Source organism: Leptidea sinapis, chromosome 38 (genome assembly GCF_905404315.1).
Source record: "Leptidea sinapis chromosome 38, ilLepSina1.1, whole genome shotgun sequence".
NCBI lineage: Eukaryota > Metazoa > Arthropoda > Insecta > Lepidoptera > Pieridae > Leptidea > Leptidea sinapis.
In genome coordinates, this window is record NC_066302.1 from 391,074 (window position 1) to 411,504 (window position 20,431).

Sequence of the window (20,431 nt, forward strand, 5' to 3'; positions counted from 1 at the left end):
GCGCTCGCGCTGTGTAGCGGATAGTCGATTTCCTTCAAGTGCAACAGTTGCAATGACTAGTCAAAACTACAATTCGAGAACGGATTTTACTTGAGGTAGAAGACTTGTTGAAGTGAAAAAATCGTTGAGCATTATAAATGTACGCAGTAATTTTTATATAAATAACATAATTTATAGTCGTACAGTTTGAATCCTTAATTTATATATATAATATAATAATATGATTTGTATATTAGATACAGCACCTTAAAAATTAATCTCTACAAACAGCTTAACTAATTTGAATAAGATTCACTGATGTATGTATGGTGGTCAGCTGCTCGTAAAATTTAGAGTTTATCACATTGGAATCAGTTCACAAGAAATAAAGGTAAGGTCACTGAAATAATACGCTAGATTTTTCGCGGGAGAGAAGCCGTTTGATTTTAAGATACTACAATTCGATAATTTTGTCAGTTTCTCATGTTCTTCCCACTGAAATTCTTATTCCGAACATATCGAAAATTTAATGAAAAGTGCTTGATGTAAGTCCGTCCGAGTCAATTACTTAACTTTAAGAGTTTAACTATTACTGCTAACTTACCTTATACGGGTTTCCCGTATAAGGTAAGTTAGCAGTAATAGTGCAGTAGCAGTAAAATTGTTGAAACAAAATAAATAAACAAAAATGTCGAAAATCTTTGTAACATAATCAGTAAAAAAAAATATAGTTTCGGTGAAACTGTTACAAAAAATACAAATCAAAATATTGAATAAAATTAAACTGATGAGATGCAAAATTTGCACTTTCATCATATGTTAGATCCCGTTAGACTATTCATTGCAAAAACCTGACGATCCTATACAAAAGGTATTTATTCAAATAATATTTAATAAAACCGATAAAGTGGCTTACAATTTCAATACGAAGTAAGTCTATTCATAAAAACAACAAGTAATCAATATGAAAGAAAATATCTTGACTTTTCTAATCGCCGAAGATGACCTCGCCGATGTGTGCCAGCAGGTCTCAGTAAGTGGGTTTACGACGTCGACGACATACGGGTTCCCAACGTTGGTATGTGTGTGTTTCATTGTTGCAGTTGATAATAGCAACTGTTCAAGATTCCTGGGAATGCAATTGGCTGTGAATCAGGATTTTGATATTGTAGAACTATTTACTGGTAGTGAACCCACGTGCTTGGAGTTTTATTGATAACATTTCGTCGTTGATGATTTCTATAAATACTGAGATTTGAAAGATAATATATAATAATGTTCAACTTATTGTATGTACAATTAATGAGTCTCGTTTCAGGGTTAAGCGAGCTAAAACTTCCTGAAGATGCTTCTTGGAGCGAAAGACGTGCCAAGGATCATTTTTTTGATTTTATTTGATTTCTAACTAGTAATGTTTTAGTTAAATGCAATAAACAAGTCTACCAAACTTAATTTTAAGCTGAGAAGTTTAATTCTACTTTTGCCTTGTTGTTGTTGAAATGAATAAAAATGACCATATCAAGTCCCCCTGGTAACGTGCTCTTAAAAGGTCACAAAACATTCGGCTGAATAAAATAATGATAAAAATTTAACTTTTGTGAAAAAAAAGCTTATGTAAAACTACAGTTAAGCGTTTTAATCCCTTAAAAGTATTTTATTTAAATGAGTAAAACTCGCTTTAATCAAAGAAAATACTGAAAATAAATACCAATATAGTTGTTTAATTATCAATCCTATATCAAAAAGAAGGAAATATTAAAATTTTGACTCTAATGCGGATTTTTTTTTTATTTCTTTATCGTTTAGTTATTTAGAATAAGTTAGAAATGTAAAGGATTGCCTATATCCTCTCAGCCTCACGCACATTCGGTGAAAGTATCAACCAACACTTTCGTTTAGGAGTGTCGTATTTGCTTTTAAGATATGGCTTATTAGTTTCTATACTCCAATATTTACACGAGTTAAGAAAAGAAATCTCTGAGAAATTCTCGTAAAGGCAAGGTCAGGTTACGAGTACAAATGAGATAAGTTCTTTCGAAAGCTTTAGATTTTTGCTTTTGCCATAAGGTACATATTTTAAACATCTCTGTCGGTCCTGATGCCCTGATTTCAGTTTACACCGTCGCCGGTATATCTTTAGATTTTCTTATAGAATAGTAACACTTAATAGCAGCTTGATCTGGTCTATTTTTATACAATAAGGCACGAGACAAGCTTGATGTTTTGCTGATGGTAATTGATAGGTACACCCTGCCCATTACAATGCAGTGCCGTTCAGGATTTTGAAAAACTTAAAAGTTCTGAGCGGCAGTAAAGTCATTTAATTTCACTAGCTACGGTGCCCTTGATCGAAACACAATAATGGTTACACATCACTGCTTTACGGCAGAAAAAGGTGCCGTTGTGTTACCCATAATGTACTAAGCATTCCGTGCAAAGAAGCCTCCCACTGGTAAACGCCCTAAGTCGCCTCTTACGACACCCTTCGGCCTGGGACTTCCCTATTATTTTTATGACCCGGGGAAGGGCAAATGGGTGGTAAGTGTGTAATGACAAGGGCGTTGCTTCACTGGCAAAGGAGCCCTCATCACTTAAGGCTGTCACGATTACATTTTTAAGGGATTCTGTTTTAAAAAATCTCTAAATGTGGTCAGAAAAGAACAAAAAAATTGTCACTATTAGTTATTTTTTATCACATGTGAACCACAAAAAAGTGAGATTTGTACCTCTGCATAAGTAGTGAAATTTACATATAATTATGATCGTAGTAAGAAATTCATAGAGCAAAAAAGTGTCAAACATTTCACATGATTACGTATTCACATAATCTTATTATCTGTGTGGGCTTCAAAGTGTAATGGAGCACTCTCACTGTCGCACGGGTCGATGACCCCGCGATCTAAACGCAGATACCACCTAGCATGTCTAGCTCGTGTCTAGCTTTTGATAACCGTTAAATAAATTCATTGAGACATGTATAGAGTTCCTGCTGTATTTATTTGAATGTTTGCTTTCAAGTAGTAATACGTTCCAATATCGTATTGTAGGCATAGATCTGTTGTAATAAAATTCTAGTATGTTTGTTGCATCATTTTACATATTATATTGTAATTGAAATTATTTGTAAATCGATGGAAATGTAAATCTTGATATAAAAGAGTGACAATGAGTAACTTGCTACTTCTTCTCATTAGCTCAACCATTTACGAAGTAGCGGTAGATTCAATAAGAAAAATATTTTTTTTTACATAAATGTCATTTCCATGAAGTGTTTTTGATTTGATTTGATTTAAATAATTTAATGATTTCTGTTTAAGGTGATAATATCGTATTGATTTCTCGCTAGTTTTAAATAATAATGGAATTTTGACATTTACCTAATAATAATTGTAGCTGTTAGGGTGAAGATATAGATAATCATTCTTAGAATTATTGTGTTTGTATCTTTATATGTACACTCCACGTATAAATATGTTATACTCCTCAGATGGTTTATCACTGTAAGATAATAAGATAGTGGTGAGATTTAGGCATTTATTCGCATTCATATATTTAATTTAAATTAGAGATATTCCTAGCAATAAACCCAATTCACACGTTAAAAATAATTACCATAGCATCCGTATTGATAAAAAAATTCATTGAAACTCTTCTAGGTCAAGACCAAGTGAAAGTAAAAGGCAGTTGATCCCAACTTTGGTGTACACCTGGCGGATGAAGTTGCTTAATACTTGTTAAACTAAAACGATATCTACCACTTTGTAATATGGTAGCTTTTTACTTGTGTTATATTTATGAATTTAATTATTCAATTGAACAACAAATTTACTTTCTCATGAATCTGAAATTTGAATTGTTAAAAAAGTTTACAAATTGTAACACTCTGTTAATTGTAGCCAACGGCTACTCTTTATATGAACGAGTCCAATTAAGAAAATAGAAAGTGGGCAAAAATAATTTTAATTAATATCATTAAGACTAAATAAACAAAATACTCGTTTCTATTTTCCTTTACTAAGTCGGACACTCAATATGCTCTTCTATAAATTGTAAAATGAGAAGGCATGATTCTTTTATTTTAAAAAGAAGAACGCTGGGAGAGTTTCTTGCGCCGCTTCTGCTCTCTCAGAATGTTTCCGAAGCGGTAGCAGTGTCTAGTATATTAGAAATGACATCGAAAAGGAATTCTAAAGGAATCAATTTTGAGGAAATAGATTCATTTTTATGCCTTTTCTGGAAAAATATGACAAACGACGTACCGGTCATCTGATAGGAAGTAATCACCACCGCCTACACGCTTCTCTTACAACACCGCTCAAATCACAGGAGCATTGCCAGCCATTGAGGTTACGCGCTACTTACTTTAAAAAAATTAAGTAATGCGTAATCGGCTTGATTCTCTTGGCTTTTCGTTTAGATATGGGCTCTCTCTTGTACTGTATCAATCACCAGCGGTGCTCAGATGAGTTGTTCGGGTTGATAACAGCAGCTGAATTCCACCACCGGACATTACGTCTAAATCCCACCTGTATCATCTTGACGTCAGGCATTGTACTACCGTGCTATTTGCGAGAATTTTTTTGCCTCGCACAGCCACTGTGGAATCAATTACCACCTGCAGTTTTCCCGAATCGATACGACTTAGGGACCTTTGAGCATAGAGCATACTTCCATCTTAAAGGCCGGCAACGCATCTCAAGACCCCCTGTTATTGCGGATGTCCATGGGCGGTTGCCTCACCACTCCAGACTCCCCATTCGGTGAGCCTCTTGCCTGTTTGCTTGTAGTGTGAAGGTGAAATTTCGACACTGCCACTGATATCAAGAGTGGGAGGCTTAACATCTTATGTCTCAAGGTGACGAGCGCAATCGTAGTGCCGCTCAAAATTTTTGGGCTTTTCAAACATCTTGAGCGGCGCTGCATTGTAATGGGCAAGGCGTACAAATTACCATCAACTTAACGTCCTGCTCGTCTCGTCCCCTATTTTCATAAAAAAAATCGAATACATTATTTTATCATTTGCCCATCCATGCTACATCGTCCCAACACAATCTCCTTTTATAAAGGTTATACACTTCCTGAGACCCGGGAGGAAACATTAAATTAGTTCTAATGGGATTTTAAGTTCCCCCAGATGCCAGTTCCTTAAGGCGTTGAGAGTTATGTACTATTATATATCTTTGCTCTGCAGTGGCCAGTCTATATTCTTCTTTCTATTTAAAGAGAACCTTTGCTTGCCCTTGGTTCTCTTCTAGTATCATAGCTTTGGATTCTGAATGAGTTGTGTTTTCTGGTTCATACCAATATTAGAACGATATTTGTTTTCATGTCAGACATCTAAGCACGAGCATTGGCCTACATGGTGGTAGTTGATTACTCTCGTTCATTGCATCTTCAACGAAGGCGCAATTTTTTTTTATCATTGAGTATAAAGTGTCACAATCTGAGGCCAAAACGTTTAATTCACACTTTACACAGAGGTTAAAGGCTAAAAGGAAAATTAAAAAAGCAACTGTTGTTTTTCTTGGTTGATTTTAAAGCAAATATATTCAATAAACTACATATAAATATAATTTAATTACAAATGCACGAAATGGTTTTCATAATAGAAACAGATAATATTGCTACTATGATTACTATTCAAAAGTTCTGTCACGTAACCATACCATAATTGGGGTTAGAGATACAAATATGGACGTACAATAACTAATGATATAATGGTTGCATATTGTTACAAAGTGAATGTTAATAACGTCATTTATAACTTGATTAGAGTTGAGTACTTTAGCTTGTAAATACATATAGTAAAGGCACGAGAAAACTGTTTGAAGAGTTCTTAATCACTATTTGATAGAAAGGATAATATATACTATTGAGTGGTATGTATACATGCAATAATCTTAGATCGTCGAACAAAAATTGAGGTTGATTGTTAGCCTCTATTTTGAGCAATGCACGCACAGTAACACAAAGTGACGTAAAAATGATCTAAGGAAAAAATATTATGCAATGTAGAATAGCTAATATATCGTATATATGCATTCAGTTTGGTTTTGTATAATGACATAAAAATAATAAAAAAACCTAAAATTTCATGCATTATTTAAATTTTTAATTGTTAGTGTTAGTACTATTTGTAAAACTAATTGTTAGTACTTAAATATGTTTCTTGGTTTAAATTTATATATCAAATGAAGGACATAACTTCTTCAAATAATACTACGAATCAGTTATCTGTGAGGCGAGAGCGGAGTCAGATAAGGGGGCTGGAGACGCTAGCAGTGATATAGCGATTTATAAATACCATTGTGAATTTCATAATACTTTTTTTTTCTTATGTGGACATCTACGCTTACAAGAATCTCATTGAGTATCTCACGGCATAATTTTTTACATTCCTTTTTTTAAATATTTATAGGTTTAGTAAGAGATAAAGCAGTTTCTTTTTGAAAATCTTCATTGATTAACACGAGTGTGTATCAGTTAAATAAAATACTTTTCAACGGTGAAACCCGTGTAAATAGGTTGTATTTTAATATTACGTTTTTGCGTAAAAGTTACCTCTCTATTATTATTTTATTAACTCGATGTATAGTGACCTTTTCAGAGCACGTTTTCATCCGCAGTCCTCCTGAGTTTAATTCTTTAAATCAAAATTAATTAACCAAATAACTACGGATATCTGCAAAATAATGCCTAATTCAATAAATTTTATCAATTAATCATTAATTTAACTTAATAAAGAACTGTTTCCAAGTCCATACAAAAAAGTTGATCAAAAAATATATCGTTAAAATTTTATTCAGTACAGAATAAGAGGAAATTCCCTTTTTTAGACCTTAGGTGTTAAAATATTAAAAGATTTTAAAATTAACTACTGCTATCCGTTCTCCTGATATCCGTTAACTGAGTTGGAAAAAGTTTTCTTTTAGAGAGCTTCACAACCGACGTTTAAGAAAATAATATACGGTTGAATTGTTTCCCGTCAAATCTACCTAAACCTAACTAACACTAGTAACAATAGACTGCAAACTTAAGTTACAAATTAATTCCACTTATTTCACTACAAAGTATGAGGTTAAGCTCATAACACTAATTTCACATTCTCAAATCTCAGCGCAATCCATCAACGCGGTCATAAACAATTACACGCATTCTTTAGCGAAATCAACTGCAAAAACCTTCAAAGTGGACATATTCCGAGACCGGAGATACTTTCTCCCGGTGATCATTCGACCCACTTGAGACCTGGCCAGTTAACTCCTGCCAAACCTTCGGTGATTAAACCGTACTTACTTTCGCCTTTTCAACTCCTGCCAATTAATTTTGGCAGGCGGCACGTTTTGTTTTTCTGTGTGACACAATATGTTAAACGGGGTTTTAATTTTGATTGATCAAGAAGCAGTCCAATATGCTGAAACCGACCTTTCTTTTTTGATACTGATAGTAGAGTTCTGTTTGTGAACGTTGTTCAATTATATTTATTTAAGGATTTCTCTATCCGTGCACTTATGAACCATTTTTAAGTTTGCGTTCCTCAAAAGGAAAAAACGAAACCCTTATAAGATTACTATGTCCATCCGTCTGACTGTCTATCGATACCCTTAAGCTCGGGAACGCGTTGAGGTATCGAGTATAATCAAATACACATACTAACCAGTTATTTTTCAAAATGAAGTCAGTAAGGCACGGTTACAATAGGCAGAATTATATTGTTTCGTGGGTAACAATCACGATGTGATCCCATTTATTATTGTGAGAAATTGTGATGTTTCATATGCCTTGCACTTTTGTTTCAATTTATAAGTAGTGTAAACATTTATCATTTTCAAATTGAAAATCAGTATTACATAACGTTTACTATGGTTTGGAAATACCGAGTGGAAAGCATGATTTCTATATTTGTATTAATATTCTTAATAATTTTCTATTAGGTGAAAAAATAACGCATTTGATCGTCAAATTTATATATTTTGCCATTTACCACTACGACGGAAATGTTTAGCTATTACGAGAAGAAGTAGCAAGAAACACATCAACCTTTTAAAACAATATTTACGACTTCAGCATTCTGCATTTCATAAAATATATAAACATTCTTTGGAGAGGCATATTAGTTCACAAAGAAGTAATATATAAACTATATATCATTATGTCTTAATCATCACACGCAATGCTCGTATAAGCTGTTCACAAATTTATAGTAAGTAAACATTATTTTTGTTATTTGGTTGAGTTCTCGTGACAGGCTTAGTCATGCTCGCTTAAAATGTCACTGCTTGTGGCAGCGACATGGGACGGGTCGTTCCCTTTCCTAAAATATAGTCGGAGGAGGCGATGGCTGGCCCATGCGTCACGCTCTATAATCAATTCCAAACTCCATTGGGGCCCTCATATAGACAACTGATCTATGCGCACTTAGACTTTAGACTCATTATTTACCTGCGTCAATTGTATTGAAAAATATGTAGATCAACATTCTTTTTTGTTATTTGGTTGAGTTCTCGTGACATGTTTGTGGCGGCGACATGGGACGGGTTGATCCTGTTCCCTAAAATATGGTCGAGAGAGGCGATGGCTGGCCCATGCAACGTGCTCGTGAACGGACGCTTCTTGTGGTGGCAGGTCTACCAAAAACTCTACTTCACGTTCTTAAAATTAAAGTTATTATATTTTTTATAATCGCTAATAAAACGCTTGAAAAATAACTTTATTTATTTACGGTGTGGGTGGCTTAATTTATATTTACTTTTTTGTCTTACTCATGTAAGGTATATATATTTGTTGCTTCACTTTACATAATATCATTGTAATTGAAATGATTTGTAAAACGATGAAGGTGTAAATGTTGATTTAAAACTTTTATGAAGTGGCGGTAAATGTAAAAAGGATAGAAAACATTTGACATTATAAGTGTCATATCCATGACCTACATAAATAAAGTGATTTTGATTTGATTTGAGACACTTTAAAATGCACAAGGATTTAATGAATTCAATTGTAGGTAATTCTGACTTCGTGACCCCTTTCTGCTAATTAGTGCCTCAAACGAGTAAATATCTCAATTTATTGATAATACAGTCACCATTATGTAGATATATGTAAGAACTTTCTCCAGAATGTGTCTCTTGAATATAATGTATTTGTTTTGTTCTCAGGTCACGATGCGGCTGAGGCACGGTTTGGTTGTAGTCATCCTCCTCGTGCTAAACACGGTGAGATATACTTTGTTTACTAAACTTACATTTGTATTTGGACGTAATTCCAGAAAAACGTTCCAAACCACAATCATGTCGAAATTGAGTTAAGAACACAAAACTGGTCACGTAATTCATATTAACGGACTGACAAAAAATGGCAGCCCTACTGTCACTCTTTAAATGACATCATGACTTAGTGTAGCCCAACTCACATGAATGGATTACACTAACATTCATTAAACAAGAATTCCTTAAAATATGATGTTTTTGGCTTGGAAAGTTTTTCAGGAACTATATCCATTTGTAATAATGACAATTATATTCGTTGGGGCGCAGACACTACTGGACGCGCCTAGTATTAAACATAAAACTCTTCTTCTTCTTTGATATTATCTTGGTGTTTAGCGGGTTTGCTTGAATATCAGCTCCTTGTAATGACTAAACTAAATAGTTTGTTTTTGATCGGATCCCCATTGCAATTTTTGTACGACTAAGGATGTACCATTTCAGTAAATTTCGATAGCATAGTTTTTTTTGAAGAAGAAGTTCATATGAACCATATATTATTACAAATATTAAATTATTAAATCAATATTTTATAAAGTATTTAATGTAATAATAATAAAACAATACTACTCACTACTCCGAAAAGGTTGAGATTATGAGAAAAGACATGACTCTTTTCCGCTGGCTTAGGTGGAGGATTAAAAATAACATATTTAAAAAAAAATGTTTTAACAGAATACTAAACGACTTGGAAAACACTATTCCTAAGCAATATATTATATAGTATAAACTAAAAAGTATAAAAATAATTGTGTATTTTTATACAATCTAATTAATTAATCTAATTACGATTATTGTTATTTTTGGAATCCGTGTCCTCCCGCCGCGGCTCCGCTCTCGCCTCCTCACGTCGCGTGTGCGACTCAAGCACATCTCACCTATAATTATGTGTGTAGTTACAAACCTACCTTAGCTGAAACCGACGGTAACAAACATAATAAAAACATACCGACGAGGCTCTAGAGACTTTACTTACATTAAAGCATTAATATAAATATAAATTAATTATTTAGACGTCTAAGTAGACTGACAGTTTTGAACACATCGAAAAAAATTGTGAGGGATTTTCAGCATCGTGCGCACACTAAAATAAAGTAACTACCAAATCGCAAGTGTAAGACGTAGCTTGTCATGCACCTTAAAGTATTAAACCTTGTCTCTTGTCTCTAGACGTACAATTTAAAGTAATTGTAGAAATGTGTACAATTTTAATATTATATATTGAAAGACTATAAAAACTCTTGCTAATTGTTAACAATGGTAAAGTTAACCCATTATATTTATTAACTCGTTAATAACTTTACCGCCATTTGAAATGTTTGTTTACAAGTTCAATAGTGAAGTGATGTAAACGCAATATAATTTCGTAGCTTGTTTTTTCGATAATCGATAGAAATAACGAAGTATTCTCATTTACTACACGGATGTTTTGACATGCCAATTGGCTCGAATGACGTTATAAGGAGAGTGCGATACGCAATTCTTTAAAATCAAGGGAAGAGAAACGGGAGGGGGAGCTACCTACAGCATTGAAAAAAGCTTAGAAAATGTATATACGTCTTGACTCTAGATAGACTATGACAGCTGTTAAAATAAAATTGAGTTTAGAGTTAACCTCTATTTTGAGAAATGCAAGCACACTAATACAAAGTGTCATATAACTCGCGAGTGTAAGACGTAACTTGTCACGCACACTAAAGTATTTAACATGGCCTGGGTTTATCGGTGGTCTAACAGTAGGAGACATTATATAGAAATATTAATTATCTAAGCACTGAACAACAAAAATAAGTAAAACCATTCATAACCTTTTTCTTAAAATTTCTTCGCATGTCATCGGTATTTATTGTGATCAAAAATGTCCGGCTATAGTGCCATACATCGGCATTCCGCGCGTTGAAGTCGCACTTACCTACAATTTCAGTGAAAGCGTTCTGTGCAACCACGTCGTTTTATAGAAACTCTTTTGGGACCGCTTTTATATCGTAGTAGAGAATTTAGGTAATTCTGAATAGCTTACTCTGCTAGGTAATATTGTGTTCCTTAAAATGAATCTATTAATTACTATAAACGATTAATCATAAAATATGTAATATCGTAAATATGATTTATTTCCACATCCCACTGAAATTCAACAATTACATTTGGCAATATTGATGCTTACCCCCACGATAAATTGGTGGTAATTAGGTGTTGTGCAAATGGACTTAAGTAGTGAACTAGTAGTTTTAATGTACCTACAAATATTAACTGTCAAATCGTTTAAAAAAATTAGAAATTAATATTTTATTGTTTACTGAAGATAATTAGGCAAACAAAATTCAGCCTCTGTCATGTTATCCTAAGCTAGAAATAAATAGAATCAACTTGTCGAGAATTACAAAAATCGATAGTTTGAAACAATACAATAATCAATAACAATCGATCTTAACCGCCGAAGCGGCACATCACTAATTATGGCGGCCATATTTTGTTCCCAAAATCTACATCTACATCTACAGCATATCCATAGTTTCTTAACTCATTGTAATTTCCTAGCTAATAACTTCTAATATAAAATGTTGTTGTCAAATGATTGCAGCATCAATCACACGTTATATAGTAGCTTTACACCGCGATCAATTGCCACTCGAAAGTTAATATGTCTTAACAGACTTTACCGACTGCCATATAAGGTTCATTAGTACCAAGAACGATCGGCACTGTGAACACGGTTTCACAAAATTACTTCAAATGATTGAGATTGATTTATTGGATGCGCTTTAATCACTTCGCATTAGTCGAATTAACGGGAAATCCGGTGTGTGGTATTTAAACCAGAGATGACAGATAATTATGTATAATAATCCTAGAATAATGTATCTATTGAAGTGAAAACTTCTTTAGCGGCGTTCAGCACTTTTCTGTATGAAATTTTAAACTCGCGTCAGGACACGTGGCCTGATCGAAAATTCGTAAGACAGTTGTTGAAATTATGGATGAAAGATTTATACTTCTAACTAATTATAGTTGGGCTATTTCAACTTAACAATCATAAGGATCATTGGACCAGATGTTGATTCATTGTGATTGAGAAGCCGAAACATCGTGAGGTTAGGGGATCGAATCCTAGCCGTGAAATATTTTTACAGTTTATTGTGGATGACACTTGATTTTTCTGAGAAAAAAACTTTTTAATATAAATTAATTGTAATAGGTCTGAAGTAATTGTTAAAATTTTTATGTAATATAAATTGTCATTTTTGTGGACTTGTGAATTGTATTTAACTACATATTTGCTAGTATTATTATACTGATAAATAAAACAATTCGTGCGAAATTATTCCCTAACCATTCCAAATATTCAAAAATGCACAACGTTAATGTTCAAAGTTTCACATGTGCCGACACACACAACTCGTATTTTTTTTCACATCTGTCACAGTTTCACCAATGTTTATCCAATATATATATATTATACCAATCACGTGAATGTAATTCTTAACTTTAAATAAACAAACAGATTCATTAGATGTATTGTAATTGATAGATTGGCACTGACTTAAAACCTATCAATAGGTAGCACATACATATAATAGTATTTTATTAATATTAAAGGTAACGGTTTGCATAAGAGGTGTATTAAATTAAACTTTTAGTTATTTGATACTTTTCCGTTATTGAAGTCGGTTTTTTTAAATTGAATAGGTTTACTGCTACCAGCTTGGACCTTTTTAGTTTTCTTGTATTAAATCAAATCAAATCTAAATCACTTCATTCATGTAGGTCAAGGAAACGACACTTAAGTTGCTCGATTGGAAGAGAAACCAATCATTCAACAACCCGACTTCCCAAATGTAATTTAAATTTTATCACTTCCTTTAAATAAAATATATTTTCAGAGAAACACTTGGTTCCTAACATTTGTCGCAACAGTTTCATGTATCGCCAGATACACGATTATTAAGTCTAATGATACACAATTAAGTAGATTAGTTTAGCGTAACAAAACGTATAGGGTGTGGCGATAGGAAATCAATGATTGGATTTAATACGGTCATCGGGCAAATACGCCAAATATGGAAGCTCTGGCCTACTCCTTGTAGCACGGACGTGCGTGTTCAGTTCCGTCTACTACTCTTTTTACACGCTTAGCCTTTTGCTGGGACGTCTAAGATGGCATTATTGTAACAGAACATTGTAAACAACTCCCGATAAGCACACATTTCTCGGCTAACAAAAACATCGTAACACTTACATCAATTGGTTCGTTGACTCTTATGCTACGTTCGCTTTTTAATTTATTAAAGAGCTAACAGACTGTCAATATGTAAAATGTCGACTATTTATAATTATTTATATCTAGACTATAAATTAATTGCTATTTATGTTATCGACTGTAATTAAATTGACTGCCCTTCGTTGAATTTTGAATTAAATATATTGATTAATAGTATTTCGGCCTGAATATGTCAACTGACCCTTGATAAACCAATATGATTAAAAATAACAAAGATACAACTCATTAAATTACATTACATTACATGCGACCAAACATAGTAACACTCAAACGTTATTCACGCAAAAATAGATTTAATTTTCTGACAATTGCAATCCGTATAATATTTAGACTGTACATTACTTTTTTTTAATTGATTTAAATTTGTCGTAGATTGCTTGATTGTTGATGTTTTTTCTCAATTAATTTGACCCTTTGCTATTTTTTTTTTCGATTTACTCAATGTCGTTCTATACACATATAAGGACATATATATAGCGGAATCACAAAAGTATGCTAAAGACTCACACTTTTCTCCTTAGTCGTGTGTCACTGTCACTGTCAGAAAAAATTCTGAATTGAACAAACGTTTTACATTGCTGCTTATAGACCAAGAATTTTTTAAACAACTTGAGTAAATTGGGCAATGTATCGATAAATAAATGAATAAACATTGATACACTTACACAAATTATCTTGCCCTAAACTAGGCATAGGCACTATGGGTACATGACAACGATATATTTATTACAATATACTTATACATTCATAAATACTTATAAACATCCATGACTCGGAAACAAACATTCATATTCATCATTTAAATGTGTGCACCTACCGGGATTCGAACTCGAGACCTCTAGCTCAGTAGGCAGTCTCTAACCCCTGGTCTATAGGGTCGATGATATAGTAGTCGAAGCTTATTATAGTATAATTTGTGGCATTATCCATATTACGATTTTGTTTGTTAATTTGTTTTTATACGACGTGATGTCTCTATAAATATAGAACTTCTTTGGATTTACTATCTTTATATTTACAACGTATGTGTACATTTTATTTATTTATTTATTTATTTATATTATTGGAGAATCTACAGCTGAATACTTTACAATAGTCACATGATAAAATAACTGAAAGCCATTTACAGATTCTCACGAGTAGCTATGTAAAATATAAATCAAAAACAAAGTGAGAGTTACGTATACAAATCAAATGCTTAACACTATTGTATTAATTATCTAGTTACATATTAACAGCTCGACCACCAAATTGACCAAAGAACTCATTTCCTAATTCACGCTTAATCGAATCAGAGCTGCTACAGAATAAGTCAAGATCTAATTGTTTTGTTAATTTGTTGAATTTTATCCTATTGATATGTGCCACAGCTAAGTATGGCCGAGTTTAGCTTGTCTATAATAAAAAGGGAGGCAAATATCACATTATGACAATAGACGAGTGTGTACAAGTTGCAGTAAAAGCAAGCTTTCCCGCGGTCGCCTCGACCTACACATACGACATACATTGAACTTGAAATCCTACTCGTCGTTCTACGTATTGTCCTACTATGGCGTGTACGCTGTTTTTACAATTCTTTAAAGAAAGTTGTCCAGTATTGCTATTTATTTTATTCATTTAACACACATAGTTGACATGCCATGGTTGTAATTTTGTTGAAGTTATCTACATAGGTATTATACATCCAATATAAATTATTTCAACTTTAATATCTTAAATATAAAATTCTCGTGTCCCGGTATTTGTTACCAAACTCCTCCGAAACGGCTGAACAAATTTGTTTGAAAATTTATGTGTATATCGGGTAGGTCTGAGAATCGGCTAACATCTATTTATCATACCTCTAAATGATAAGGGTAACTCACCCCTAAATATATTTTTTTATTTTTTTTTCGACAATTTTTTTATTTTTATTTTATTATGATTCCGCATTAAAAAACATGCCAATTTAAATTTTAACTCATCTACAACCAACACCTATTTTTGTATTGCGATTTTAATATTATTCTATTCCATCCACAGATACGCAATAGAGTTGCAAGATGGCAATCGAATATAATGATTATTGTAGTACGATAAATTTTATGTACGATATAATATTTGGTAGTTCTGAGAATCGGTCGTTATTTATTATTATACCCCATTTTTTTTATTACTTTATATAATGCAACGTTTGCTGGATCAGCTAGTGTTATATAGAAATACTAGCCGGTAGGAACCGACAGACGTTGTCCTGTACACAAGTCTTAAATTTGAAAAATTGGTCTAGCCATTAGGAGGAGTTCACTAACATACATACACATGAGCAGGAGATTTATATATGGACAGAATTGAGAATCTAAACCATTCTCAAATTTACTGTAACACACAAAAAATCATCAAAATCGGACCATCTGCTAAGGATGTAGTTCAATTGTAAATCTAAACCATCCTCGAATACCAAGTGTATAACACACACAAAAAAATTCATTCAAATCGATCCAGCCGTTTAGGAGGAGTTCACTGTCAACACAAGTAGTAAGAAGGTACGACAAGTGACATAGCATCGTAAAACGTTTCATCTCACAGCGTATATAGACCAGCCAAAAACTTTCGAAATCATCACCATAAGCCCGATGACGTCCAATGCAGAACATAGGTTTCCCTAAAGATATCACAACGTGTTCGTTGGCAAGATTGGTTTCTTGGGCGGTCTACATGCAACGGTTTCTCGCTATCTCTATCACGTCATCAGTTCATCTTGTGGGGGGACGAACTACACCAGTTCGTAAAGGGGCTTTGACATGGGAAGAAGAACTGATAAAAAAATACATGCAATTTTAAGTGAACTGCGCAGAACCAGACAAGAACCATGCATTATAATCAACTATACTATAGTGAGCCTTCTTTGTCAAAGAAGCTTTAATATATTTCTTGAATTTGTGCTCAGTGAGTCCTGTCTTCGATATTTCCAAATTCACTAATGAAATAAATAAATAGAAGCTCGAGTCGGTATCCTATTAACAATGTAACAGATTCTATAGTGAAAAATGTTGTTTAATGTAAAGAAGTGCATAGAGTATGTCGGTCATATGATCAGACACGATATGAGCTGCTTCAATAATTAAAAATATAAGCGCGTGGGTTTTCTTTTATTGTTAACTGTTACCCGTAACCGTCCGGATTTCGCCAGCTAAAGCTATTGTTAATGTTACAACGAACTACAAAAACTCTTATATTCTGTTACTTGCTGCTATCGAACCCTTCATGGGCGAGTCCGACTCGCACGTGGCCGCTTTTGCTATCTAGAGTTTTGTTCGTCCATACGATATTGTAGGTCTATAGCAACAACGATTCGGCACGGGCGCGGCGCAATGAAAGTAAAATGAGTGCGTTGAGATCAAAAACCGAGTCACACACTGCACTTGACTGCCAGCCAGCCAGTTGCCACTACTGACTTTACTAACAACACGGATATCACACGCACCAACGTGCCTTAACTAGAGGTGGGCTAAACGGTTATAATTTTTCAGTGAATTATACTGTTGTGTTATATTTTTTTAACATCTAATGATGTTATAAATCTTTAATAGAAATTATTTACGTTGATAGTAGTTGTTTTTTTTTATCGAATAGGAGGACAAACTAGTATACGGGTCACCTGGTGTTAAGTGATCACCGTCGCCCACATTCTCATGCAACACCAGAGGAATCACAGGAGCGTTCCCGGCCTTTAAGGAAGGAGTATGCGCCTTTTTTGAAGGTACCCATGTCGTATCGTCCCGGAAACACCGCACAAGGAAGCTCATTCCACAGCTTTGCAGTACGTGGAAGAAAGCTCCTTGAAAACCGCACTGTGGAGGACCGCCACACATCCAGATGGTGGGGATGATATCCTAATTTGTGGCGTGGTTTGAGTTGACTAAGGGTTCGCGATCAGTCAAAGCAAATTACAATTTAATATTGTAAAAAAAAACTTTGTTTCAAAAAACCGACTTCAAAAACTGAAAGCTTAATTAACCTCTCATGCAAATCTTATACCTTTAATTTTAATAAAATACTATTGTTTGTATGTGCTACGCACAAAATTTTCGATCCATTTTTTTTTAAAGTCATTTACTGAGCTTAAAATCACAGAATGCTGCCAGATCCTGGTGGAGCTCTCGAAAAACAGCTTTTGGCCGATATCACAGAAACTATGCATTTTAGTGCAACAGTTATCTAAACCATTACTGTAAAAAATAAAATTTCGCATTTTTGTAATTTATTTTTGTTAACTTACTGTTTACAATTTACGGATCATTTAATAAACCGGTTTTACTATTTCGGCCAATAACTCGTAAAATAATGGTTTATTATAAATAATGTATCCGTCAATTTTAATAGTTCAATTTATTTTCTTTTGTTTCTAACTTTTCTCGTCCCTACTTTTTAAGGACGTTTAATGTTTAATTTCAAGGTGCGCATTCAATATAATGTTACAAATTCAACAAAAGCATTAAAAAAAATCCGAATTGTTTATCTCCTTAAAAATTAATAGTTCAATTACCTACCTGCAAATAATAATAATAATTTTATTATATTTCGTACAAATAAAATTATTTAGTTATTATTATGTTCAGATGCTAGAATAAAATGTAAGAAAACGAGCTCAACAGTATAATAATGAATAACCCCCTTATTCATAATAGTTTGCTAACTTAAAGCATTGCTAATTCTCGTTCTTCTATTGACCTAAGTCAGAATGAGAAAAAACACTTCTTAGTGGCGGTTTTAAATTAGCGGTATATGATGAATAAGGGGGTAATAATCTACGGGTGTTCAGTGTGCTATGTTGCTAACACTACAAACAGGACGACGGCGGGGTTGAAAACGCGGAGAGGGAGTCGCTTCTTGACTCAGGTCCCGAGTATGGTTAGCCGGCTTGTACACATTAATTCTGTTGGATTTTAGTTATTATAATTAACAAAATAAATTTCAATTTTAGATACAATTTATTTGTATAAATACTAATTTTTTTCATTGGCAAATAAATTGTATCCGTGTAATTTTCTTATTAAAAAGGAGAATTTCTCCCAGATTTTATTTTCTGGCTACACAATACATAAATACTTATGTAGATATTTCATTGCGATGATTGCGATTGCAACACAACGAACGCCAAGTAAGCTCGCAAAATGAATTGCTACTTCAGAATTCGTTGTTGATTATTATCAATTGTTAATTTATATTAATTTAGCTATATTTTAATAAATTAGATTGCCAAGACAGTTATCCACTTGTTTATTAAACAACAGACTCAGAATATAAACAAAATATCATTCATCAGATTATCGGACAGTCTCAATCCATATATAACAAGAGGGCAACACTCCTGTGGGCGGCGGTGATCACTTGACGAAAAATCTGTTGGTACGATATATTTATTCCTGGTGATATATTTTTTGCACACTTTTCTTAAATATTTGAGATATAGATGCTGATTATGCTGTCCTGCTTGTAAAATGCTAGTTCTGGACAAATTCTAACGTCAATCTGTTCTCTCTGTATAATTTTTAAACGTAGCGTATGTTTTAATATTATGGATATTGGACTACCTTCCGATTTAAATATCATTTTACCCGAGCCTTCACACCGTATCGATGATAAAAAAACGTGGAATAAATCTATAATTGCTTTTCGTATTGGAAACTTTCTCCTGTTATTATATAACATGATGCGTGTAGTTGATTGTAGGAATCAATTATGTGTATGATCCATTCAGATTTTAATCTAAACTAATTGCCGGGCTTGACAGTCGACACGAAGGAGGAACCTGTACATGCCCACTCATAAATCTTTATTGAAGATATAAAATAGCCCGAACCAACGTAGCGCGCTTCGTTCGGATATCAATACTTTCTAATTTCATACCTCCGGGCTACAGAAATGAGAGGCATCAAGCATTGATGATTTTGACTTCACGAGTAGACGTCAACGCCTTTTACAAGCTTATAGACGGGTTTCGAAGTCTCCTTTAAGATTCCGCAGATAATTTACGCAGACCACCCAAATAACTTTACCCAAATTCGACTAGCAAATGTAAAAACAAAAAATAATTAATGATCAAGCGTAAACTTGTTGATAAGCGGAACCAGTTTATCATTATATTTGGAGAAGCAGAGCGCTCAATTAAGCGATAACTTATGCGGAATTCCAAACAGATGTAACTTTCACGTGATTCTATTTTCGTCCCATGAAAACTCAGGCTAAAAGCATTCTAGCCAGAGTGGTTTGATCGACCCAGAACATGGTTGAGTGTTGTCGCATAACTATAGAACTGTTTGTACCGGGAGACAGTTAAAACGGTCAGTGTGTCAAATTAAATAACACTTAAAATATTGCCCACGCGTAGTAGTGAAAGCTGGCAACCAGTGATATAAAAACGAAACAATTTTCACGTCGGAATGAATTACGAGTATGAGATGCATTCAGTGTAATCGACGATAAAATCATCAAATGACCAGCCCACTTCTTAATTAATATATATTAATGTAAAATATCTTCAATTATTACTTTACCCCTTAAAATTGTTTTGTTTTATTATTCATGGTAAAATTTACAATAGAAACTTTCATTTTCAGGGAGGCACTTGGAGTGAACAGTCGTCCAACGAAGGCGCAGGAGGCGGTGGAAGTCCCAGTTCAGATTCTAACAGTGCTGCAGAACCTTCATCTGACCAAATGGCGATGGAGTCAGCAGAGAGAGATACTCCTAGTCACGCCTATAACGGACCACCCCCACCAGTTCCACCACCACACAACAGGAGGCAGAATCCGGCACACCTCCAGGCACATCATCCTCTAGGTATTTTGTTTATGCTATTGTATGCAATCATATAATCATAAAAAAGATAAATTATTTCGAGTTATAATTTGCTTTAAATTAA

General features: G+C 33.7%; 1 protein-coding gene across 1 annotated transcript in view; it reads left to right on the forward strand.

Moving 5' to 3' along the window:
* LOC126975894 (uncharacterized) overlaps nt 1-20,431 on the forward strand; it is a 39,387-nt gene that overhangs the window by 16,447 nt on the left and 2,509 nt on the right. Inside the window, exons 2-3 of the mRNA XM_050824000.1 lie at nt 9,138-9,194; nt 20,127-20,349. Coding sequence (XP_050679957.1) covers nt 9,144-9,194; nt 20,127-20,349 — 274 coding nt within the window. The 5' untranslated portion in view covers nt 9,138-9,143. The remainder of the gene's footprint in view (nt 1-9,137; nt 9,195-20,126; nt 20,350-20,431) is intronic.